Below are 10,747 nucleotides of genomic sequence, written 5' to 3' on the forward strand. Positions count from 1 at the left end.
ATGCAGCACTAAGATCTAATAAGACAAGTATGGAGTCAAGACCTTTGTCGGCAGCAGTTAGAAGGTCGTTAGTAATTTTCACCAGTGCCGTCTCTGTGCTATGATGCTTTCTAAATCCTGACTGAAAGTCCTCAAACAAACTATTGCTATGTAGAAAATGACATAACTGATTAGCGACTACCTTCTCAAGGATTTTGGAGAGAAAGGGAAGGTTAGATATAGGTCTATAGTTTGCTAAGACTTCAGGATCGAGGGTGGTTTTTTTTCAGAAGAGGTTTTATCACAGCTACTTTAAATGACTGCGGTACATAACATGTTAATAAAGACATATTGATCATATCTAGTAATGAAGTGTTAACCATGGGTAACACTTCTTTAAGTAGCCTCGTTGGGATGGGGTCTAAGAGACAGGTACATGGCTTAGCTGAAGAGACTTTTACCATTAATTGTTGAAGGGCTATAGAAAAAAAGCAGTCTAAGTATATGTCAGGTCTTGTCGTTCTTTCTAGTAGTCCTGTGTTTAGAGGTGAACCGTTTGAAGTTGAGGGCAAAAGGTGATGGATTTTATCTCTAATCGTTTTAATTTTATCATTAAAGAAGCTAATGAAGTCGTCGCTACTCAGAGCTATAGGAATAGGTGGCTCAATAGAGCTGTGACTCTGTCAATTAATCGATTAGTTGTCAAATCTTAAATTAATCGCCAACTATTTTGATAATCGATTAGTCGGTTTGAGTAATTTATTTAAGACAAAAATAAAAATTCTTTGATTCCAGCTTCTTAAATGTGAAATTCTAGTTTCTTCTCTCCTCTGTGACAGTAAACTGAATATCTTTGAGTTGTGGACAAAACAAGACATTTGAGGACATCATCTTGGGCTTTGGGAAACACTGATCACATTTTGAACCATTTTTTGACATTTTGTAGACGAAACAACTAAGCAAATAATCAAGAAAATAACCAACAGATAAATTGACTATGACAATAATCGTTAGTTGCAGTCTAATGTGATTACCTGCCTGGCTTGACACATATGCTCGCATATCGCGCAAGAAATACAGGAGACGGCGAAACTATCGCTGCAGCGCGCAGGCCTACGCAGATGCTATGTGCCCGGTGTTGCCGGACAGATTAGCGCTTACGCATGCGGTGTGTTCCAGCTGTAACACATTATAGGAGCAGTTTCTCATGTAGAATATTGGTGTGTTGGTTATACAAGCAGAGCTTACATACAGTGTGAGGTTTTCTTAAACTGACAAACTTTTTAAATAATGTTTTCCAATTCAAAGTGAAAATAACAATCTTAATATCTGTAGAAAACATGTCATTATTCCCTCACCGACATCTTGAACAATTCAACTCTCACAATAAAGGCCAACTGTTAAACACATTTATGGATAAATCATATTAACGAACTGTGTATGTTGCGTTTAAGTTTTTAACGATTCCGATTCTGCTTATGGATTATGATTCTTAACGATACTTGATTCCGATTCTTTGAGAGGCGGGGTGAAAAACAGATTCAATCAGCCAGTTGCCCGAAAAACAACAGGAATCCCTGTATGTCAGTCTAGGACACAGTTACCACATCCTTCCTCTGCTGATCACTGAGCAGATCAAATTGTTTGTTCACATGCTTTGGACATTGTTTGACTTCGAGGCTCACCGGATACATATGTTCTTGATGCAACTCTAAAATGTATGTTTATGTACATTCTACTGAATAATCAGCCATTAACAATTTGTTTTCAGATTTTGGTTTTTCAAGTTTGCTGCCTTGGTGGCAGTTACAGTCGGTGCCTTTTACATTCCAGATGGGCCATTTACCTACAGTAAGAACTTAATATCAGATCATAACATCTAATATACACAGAATAATATCTGATATGAGTAATCGAATGAACTGTGTGTCTGTTGTTGCAGCTTGGTTTGTCGTGGGCTCTGGTGGAGCTTTCTGTTTCATTCTGATCCAGCTGGTGCTGCTGGTGGACTTTGCCCACTCCTGGAATGAGTCCTGGGTGGACAAGATGGAGACCGGCAACTCCAGGGGCTGGTATGCAGGTCAGTGTCTCAAGCTGTGGCACGATTACACGCTGAATGCAAAAACATCACAACATGCAGAATGGGGTGTTGATGGACTCACACTTCCACAATGCAATACACAATAAAAAACTGCTCACAGCTGGGGGGGAAAACATTTCACATCTGTGGGAGCAGGAACTGAACACAACATGTACAGATTTCCTATATACTTCTTTATGAATGTGTAAAAAAAAAAATCAGATCACCTTTTTATCTTTTTTTTTTTTTTTTTTTAGCTTTGCTGGTGGTCACTATCCTCAATTACATCCTGTCATTTATTGCTGTCGTGCTGTGCTTCCTCTTCTACACCAAGCCTGATGGATGCTCTATCAACAAGTTCTTCATCAGCTTCAACATGTTGTTCTGCATCGTGGCCTCTGTTGTCTCTGTGCTGCATAAAGTACAGGTACTTCAGTTTCAACCATTCAGTCAGGCAAAAATGTGCCTTAAAGTGCTTTGAATTTCAAAGTAATGCCAACCTCTGATGGAGTAGCTTTCAGGACCAGCTCCCTAATTTAATAAAAGGATGATGGAAATTATTTCCTTTCATTTGTTTTAAAATCAACATGCAATTTTTTGTAAATTATTTTTAGCAGAATACTGAAAGCAGCAGAAAAGCATAACAGAGTGCACTTTAATATCTGTTTATTTATCGCAAGTAATATAACATTATCGCAATTTCAACAACGTTATCGCATATCGCATATTTTCCTCATATCGTTACTCAAGTACTGTACTTAAGTACAAATGTTGAGGTACTTGTACTTTACTTGAGTCTTTTCTTTTAATGCCACTTTCTACTTCTACTCTGCTACATTTCAGAGAGAAATATTGTACTTTTTACTCCACTACATTCATCTGACTGCTTTAGTTACTAGTTACTTTACACATTAAGATTTTTGCACACAAAACACATGTAGTTTATAAAATCTGATGTTTTATTATAAATTAAACTAGCCAAAAATATAACGGCCTACAAGTCCAGCTGAAATGATTAGCCCATTAAACACACAACTGTTTGGATCCTTTACATTTTCTGAAATGGGAGGATTTTACTGCATTGTTTACTTTAACTTTTAATACTTTAAGTACATTTTCCTGATGATACTTACATACTTTTACTTAAGTAACATTTTCAATGAGGGACTTACTTGTAACAGAGAATTTTTACAGTGTGGTATTAGTACTTTTACATAGGTAAAGGATCTGAATACTTTTTCCACCGCTGTTCATGACTTCCTTACACCTTTGCTCTTGTGCTTTTTGAGAATAAAAAAGACTACAAACTTCAGCGTTGCTCTCATACGCTGTTTGTGATCGCTCTGATCAATATTTCTATATTGTGTGCATTAGAAACATGACATCCGACCTTCAAGTGAGGGACTATTATATAAGGGAAATAAAGAGGAAGAGTAGAGTGATCTCGGCCCTTTATAACGCTTTATTGATGAGTTTCTTATAGTTGTTTGTTATGATTTCTATTTGTATTTAATTTTCTTGTATTTTAATTTGTTGTACTGTATTACATTTTATTGTAAAGCACTTTGTGATTTTTTTATCTGTGAAATGTGCTATATAAATAAACTTTACTTACTTACTTACTAGAGGGAACTCAACAACGTACATAAAAGAAAAGTGGGAGAGAGAACTGGGTATTGAGTTGACGGAGGAAAATGGGTTGAGTATAAAAGAAAGCCGAACGATACCACAAATTAGGAGATTTATAATCAGATCACGATGTTGCATCACAAATACGGGAGGAAGCTCACATGTCACTTTGTTGATTTCATTTTTATTACCAAGTTGTTTACTTTAGTATATTATTGTTTGTTAATATTGTTAATTGTTTCATTTAATTATTATAATATATCCATATATTCATGGCATTATTGTTTTGCAACATGCTGGCTGTGTAAAAAGCTTTTTCTTAAGGGTCTTCATCTCAATTGTAATAATAATAATTTATACTTTATTAATCCCACAAGTTTGCAATGTTTTCACTCTGTTGTTATTACACACACTACACACAGGCCTGAATTACACACACATGCTCAGTACCTATTAGAGATGTTCCGATACTGATACCAGTATCGGTATCGGCTCCGATACTGCCTAAAACGCTGGTATTGGTATCGGGAAGTACTGGAGTTTATGCACCGATCCGATACCATGTAATAAATCCCTAAAGAAAAAATACGTTAAAGTAGTTTATTTATGTTCTTTTTCCGTTATAACTGACTGTCAAACTGCAGAATAAAAGAAGGTTCTGTGGCATTCATGTTTCACAAAGAGTTTAACCTGAGCCAGACCGACAACAAAGATAGAAATCATATCACATCCATACAGAGATAGTAGTATACAGTTGTTAAAACATAATAAAATATATGACACACTGGTATCGGATCGGTGCTCGGTATCGGCCGATACGCAAGTTCAGGTATCGGAATCGGTATCGGGAAGCAAAAAATGGTATTGGACCATCTCTAGTACCTATACATGCACTAATGGAGAGATGTCAGAGTGAGGGGGCTGCTTATGGAAAGGCGCCCCGAGCTGTTGGGGGTTCGCTCAAGAGTATCTTGGCAGTGCCCAGGAGGTGAACTGGCAACATTTTTGTTACAAAAAATGAAAAGAAACATGACCTCACATCACAGGGCGCCTGTAGCTCAGGTTGTCTACCAATCAGAAGGTTGGTGGTTCAATCCCTGCCCCTTCAGTCTACATGTCGAAGTGTCTATGGGCAAGGATGAATGTGTGTGAATGATTATCTGTTGAGCATGTGGCACCTTGTATGGCAGCTTCGGCCACCGTGTATGAATGGGTGTGTGTGAATGGTAAATGGTGCTTGTACTGTGTAAAAAAAATCAGATTGAGTAGTTGCTAAGTGCGGTGAAAATTAATTGAACAGAAATACTGTAAAATGTGACTGTAGCTTAAAACCACGTGCATAATGACTTGAGCTCTGTGTGAAAAAAAACGCACCCATCACATTTATTTGAATTGAGCCAGTCCAGCAGCACAGTGGGGGGGCCATCGCAGACACACAATCCTGTCTGTGAGTGTTTTGGCATCTGATATGCATTTAAATGCTTACGTACTGTTCATTGTCTCACAGATATCTGAAACAACATGGCCACACCAACACAGTCCCCTGTTCTGCAGGGCTGTTTTCAGTCCCAGCGTAGGATCAAGGGTGTCGGTTGTTGTACTGATTGTAAAGTCCTTTGAGGCAAATTTGTGACTTGACAGATTACACCACAATTCCTTGGAATCAGCATCACAGAGAACCTGATCAGTGAATGGAGTTTGCTCAGTATTCATGGAGTATTTCATGTTTTAAATTTAGATTTCTGACTATTTTATCTTTGTGTTTCTCCAGGAGTCTCAGGCACGTTCAGGTCTTCTTCAGTCCTCCGTCATCACCCTGTACACCATGTACTTGACCTGGTCTGCCATGAGCAATGAGCCTGGTGAGAATGTTTGCTGGTTGCCGGAAATATTTCTGTAAACAATGATGCACTTATGAATTAACAGACGTAACAGCCATTCAGCTCCAAACAAGAAACATGACAATGTTCCAGTCTTTGTCATTGTTGTTGTTTAGCATTGTTGCAGTCATTTTAAAGAAATTACATCCTTTTTATGTCATGTGATTATGAGACATTTGCTTTTGTTAGTTACGGTTTTAGTTGTTCTGTTCAAAATGCATGCTGTGTGTTGTACTGCTGTAGTTAATTGATTCCTCCACATAATGTGTACAAGTATCCACGAACAAAGCATTACTATTGATCTGAAAAGGTTTAAGTATCATTATCAAGCTACTTTCATGGATTGCATGTCTTGTGCTTCCATGTCTTTTTTTTCCCAAGAACGTAGCTTATTTAAGGCAATTGAAAGCCAGGAACATGTCTGCAAATGAGGTCTCGTATTTTTTATCAAAATCAATCTCTGTCGCCATTTCTACTTACACACTGAGCTGTAAATTCAAACATTGTGCTTGTTTTTTTCTCCTCCCCTCAGACGAAGAATGTAACCCCAGCCTACTGAGTATCTTTCAGCAGATTGCAGCCCCCACACTGGCCCCTCTGGAGGTGGAGAACCAGACAGCTGTGGTGATCATCGGCCCAGAGGAACCTGTCTTGACAGCCCCGTACCTGCAGTGGTGGGACGCCCAGAGCATCGTGGGGCTCGCTATATTTGTCCTGTGCATCCTCTACTCAAGGTAGGATCACTGGCTGAGATAGGAAACAATCTGACCACTACTTCATTCACAAACTTCCTACAAGGTCTAGAAATGTTCACATGAAAATAATGTGGCTGCGTTGGTTCTGGTTGTCGTTGTGCAATGCGCAGGCAGTGATAGGCGGAATCAGAAAATGTTAACTGATTATTGATTGGCCCCCCATATCTAACAGGCTTGTTGTTGCTCAGACAGTCAGTGTGACTCAGACTCAAACTTGTTTCAACTGACATGATTTCATTAGAATGGGATGTCTATGGGAAACTGTGGCAACATGTTTTTGTCACAGCTCTGCACTGTTTCTGGAGGCCCGATTACGTCACACGCAAACCCTCTTCTTTGTCATAAACAAATGCATGAAATTAAAAACAATTAAAATGATGTGACAAACACTCATTGTCAAATCAGTGCATTTCTAATTTTCAAGTTTCAAAGTTTAGTTTCATCTCAAGGTCTATTTAGTCTTTATCTGCCAGCTGCTGTTTCCAAGGCCAAGAATCATTTTTGGAAACTTAAAGCTATAGTGCGTAGTAGTTAGTGTCGCCCCCATGGGTAATTCTAAGTAATGACAGCCTTATATGATCGCGCACGCGGCCCCACCCCTCCTCCACACAAACTCATTTGGCAATGGCTTGAATGTAACAGACGTTTATTAATATCAAAAAGTAACGCACTGAAGCTTTAACTTTTAAGTCAACAAAGTGAACAGGAGTGTAAGTGCTCAGAAAAAACATGTTTAAACTAAAATCTAATGTTCCATGTCAAAGCCCATTTGAGGAAGATCATTTGATATAAAAAGTTCCAGAACGACTACGAGACGGACCGCGAGGTGAAATTATTTTATCAGCCACAGAAATTCAGGTTATTAGAACGATTCTGGTAACTAAATACCTATCAGTATGAGTAATGTAGGTGCCTTTTCATGTGATGTTGTGGCTTGCACTTCAGGGCCATTGTAAAACAGATTGTATTTCGTATTTCTAAATGGAGATGCAGTATCCATTTATCAGTGTTGTGCCCTCAGCATTCGTTCGTCCAGCACTAGCCAGGTGAACAAGCTGACCATGGCGTCCAAAGACTCGGCCATCCTGGCGGAGGGTGGCAGCAGCCTGGACCTGTCAGAAGAGTCCACAGGACCCAGGCGGGTGGAGGACAATGAGCGGGACATGGTCCAATACAGCTACTCCTTCTTCCACTTCATGCTCTTCCTGGCCTCACTCTACATTATGATGACCCTCACCAACTGGTACAGGTCAGGCTGTGTAATAGGCTGTGTAATATGCAGGATAATGTAGAGAATGCCGGTCATTATTGAGAGTTGAACCCTGTATCACCCTGTTGGAGTTTTAGTTTGCAATAATGACCGTCTCGAAAATCATAATAGGTCTCCTTTAAGAAAATATATAAAATAACACAAGACACAAATCAAACATGTTAACCTCTGTGACTCAAATGTAACGCTAACACGTGAGGCATGAACTGAGGCAGGCATATCATAGTCAATTATCAAAATAGTTCAGATTTTTCAGATTTTCAAAAATTCAGATTTGCTGAAACATTTATTATATCCTGACAGTAGCGCATGAGACAGATAATCTGTGAAAAAAGCATGTTCCTCTTCCTCCTGCTGGTGCTCCTAATGGCATTTGCAAATTTCTGCCAGATTAAGATTAACAAACAATCAGAGCCGAGGAGTCTCTAACTAGGCAAGAGACTCCTCTCTGACTCATATTCCTGACCAAATATGAGGCAAGATTCTGTTACTGTACTGCCTATTTCTTGCCTCAAATGTTTTCAGAAACACATTTTAGTGTTTAGCTGTAAAATGAGAAAGTTTGTGGCAAAGTTAAAGGAGAATTCCGGTCAATTTCAGCACGTAGCTCTGTTGTTTGGAAATTTGGAGTGCTGTCAGTAGCAAGAAAAACTAAAACAATCGGTGCTGCCTACACCGTGTTATCCTCCTGCTAGCGTTAGCACCCAATAGGCTTAAACAGGGCAAGTTTTAAACGTGTTTTAAGCCTCTAAAGATGCTCGAAATGTCATTACAAGTGCCTACCCATGTGCAATGATACGTTCCAAGCGAATCTGACTGCAGTAGATGTGACAGAAAGGCACAAGAATTTTGTTAATCCAGCCAGTGCACATACCTTTATACCGTTTGTTTCCTGTTTTCCGGTCAAGTCCACACTAGTCGATTGTTGAACTCATACAATCCAATATTCCAGTCAAATTTGCTGTGTTCCCTCGGAAGGAATCACTGCACATGGGTAGGCACTTGTAATGACATTTCGAGCATGTTTAGAGGCTAAAAACACGTTTAAAACTTGCCCTGTTTAAGCCTGTTGGGTGCTAACGCTAGCAGGGGGATAACTTGGTGTAGACAGCACCGATTGTTTTAGTTTTTCTTGCTACTGACAGCACTCCAAATTTGCAAATAACAGAGCTACGTGTTGAAATCGACCGGAATTCTCCTTTAAGCCAAAACTAGTCTCGCATTGCCAGACCTTTCCTCACAGCACTGCGGAGGCAGGTCTGGCTAGTCCACACAGCGTTCTGGGACGGGAGAAAAATCGGCTCTGGTTTATTGGCATTTCTTTAAAGCAATAACAATCGTCACTAAGAGCCAGACAGAGCCACAGTGTCGCTGCAAAATAACCTCGGGAAGGAACTTGTTCTGGTGGAACGTGTATGTTCAAAAGTTGTTTTAGTCATGCAACAGAAAACTCAGATTGGACAGATAGTCTAGCTAGCTGTCTGGATTTACCCTGCAGAGATCTGAGGAGCAGTTAACCATAGTCTTCATAAATCCACCACAAGTTTTAAATGCCAACACAAAGAATGTTGAAGGACCTTTTGTTGTGTTCTCTTCTTAACAGCCCTGATGCAGACTACACCATAACTAGCAAGTGGCCAGCAGTGTGGGTGAAGATTAGCTCCAGCTGGGTGTGTTTGGCCCTGTACACCTGGACTCTGGTGGCCCCCATGATCCTGACCAACCGGGACTTCAGCTGATCAGCAACTCCGTCTCTGGCTCCACTCGGTCCTCTACAAACCTTTCTTTACAGAAACTCTGACCATATTGCCTACATCTTACTTTCACAATGTATACTTTTAACTGGAGCGTAGTTTCATTATTTAATAAAGTTAACAATTGGTCGGATTCAGAGGTGCCATAACAGCTGCTTCAGGGATTAACTGCAGTGATTTCATAGATGCGAGGACAATTACACGTTCCACTGAAGCACAAAAACACATAACGTTGTTGAAATCGCGATAACGATACAGATATTAAAGTGCACTCCGTTATACTTTTCTGCTGCTTTCAGTATTCTGCTAAAATACCAAAAATTGCATGTTGAGTTTTAAAGAAATGAAAGGAAATCATTTCCATCATTCTTTTATTAAACAAATTGAACATTGAATTAAACGTAAAAGGCATAAAAAACAAATCTCTATCACGATATGTCGCAGCCTTTCACGATGTGTTTACCCGCAGTAAATGCATCGCGATGACGATAAAAAAACAATATATTGTGCAGCCCTAGTCCACAATAAAACCAGTGTCACATTTTGATATTATGTGCTCTTAATCTAAAATAATTTCTGCTGTAAGAACAACAAATCAAGTCAGTCAGATTTCATCAAATACTAACATTGTTTACACTGCTTATGCAATATGAATGTATTACAGTATAAATGAGGGCTGATTTGTGAACTGCACACAGTAGTAAACTCATATAGTTTGCTGCTATGCATTCCAATGCCTTATATGTCTCTCAAATGTTTCTGATATGTGAATATATTGAATATATTAAGAGTAATATGAAGTACATGAATGTAGTAAACTATGATTAGTAAACATTCCTGCAATATGACTCAAAGTCAAGTTTCTGCCAAATATGTATGGTCCAAGATATTCAATGTGAAGGTGTCTTTGAGATGTGATCATTTCAGGTTAATATAAATCCACAAAGTGACACAACGGCACTAAACACGCAGATACAATCAAAAGATTAGTTTAAAGCTGCCGTGGGTTATGGTTTTATTATTTTCTGTGCATCATTGTATGACTCCAAATACAAAGTATTACAGAAGGGCTTTAAAGATGATTATGATTTTACTTGTATAGAATGTCTTTTTTTTTTTTATCCAAAAAATAAGTTGTGTTTTGTAAGACATGTCAGTGATTGGTAATTGTTACCAAATTGTTAAATATGTTTAAGAATGAAACCTGATTCATATGACACAAAATGACCAAATGCCTTGTAAGCCAAAGTGATGGACTGTAGTTAGTATGTGATATGTGTGAGTTATCAGTGCTTCTGCAATTTCTCTTCACACTGATTTATGTTTGCTATGGCTCAATGTTCATAACAGAGGTACAATGCAAAACTCAACATGAATAAATGAGCTGGTCTGTCTTGCAT

The 10,747-nt window shown here is 38.8% G+C and overlaps 1 protein-coding gene across 3 annotated transcripts in view; it reads left to right on the forward strand.

Moving 5' to 3' along the window:
- The window catches only part of serinc3 (serine incorporator 3), a 30,834-nt gene extending 20,088 nt beyond the window's left edge, over window positions 1–10,746 (forward strand). For 2 of the 3 annotated variants that reach the window (XM_078249356.1, XM_078249358.1), the window contains exons 4-10: window positions 1,751–1,830; window positions 1,922–2,059; window positions 2,317–2,486; window positions 5,460–5,550; window positions 6,101–6,302; window positions 7,345–7,572; window positions 9,197–10,746. In XM_078249356.1, coding sequence (XP_078105482.1) covers window positions 1,751–1,830; window positions 1,922–2,059; window positions 2,317–2,486; window positions 5,460–5,550; window positions 6,101–6,302; window positions 7,345–7,572; window positions 9,197–9,332 — 1,045 coding nt within the window. In that variant the 3' untranslated portion in view covers window positions 9,333–10,746. The remainder of the gene's footprint in view (window positions 1–1,750; window positions 1,831–1,921; window positions 2,060–2,316; window positions 2,487–5,459; window positions 5,551–6,100; window positions 6,303–7,344; window positions 7,573–9,196) is intronic. The other variant, XM_078249357.1, reaches the window with a different exon arrangement.
- Window position 10,747: the final 1 nt, after the last annotated feature.

Source organism: Sander vitreus, chromosome 4 (assembly GCF_031162955.1).
Source record: "Sander vitreus isolate 19-12246 chromosome 4, sanVit1, whole genome shotgun sequence".
NCBI classification, from domain to species: domain Eukaryota; kingdom Metazoa; phylum Chordata; class Actinopteri; order Perciformes; family Percidae; genus Sander; species Sander vitreus.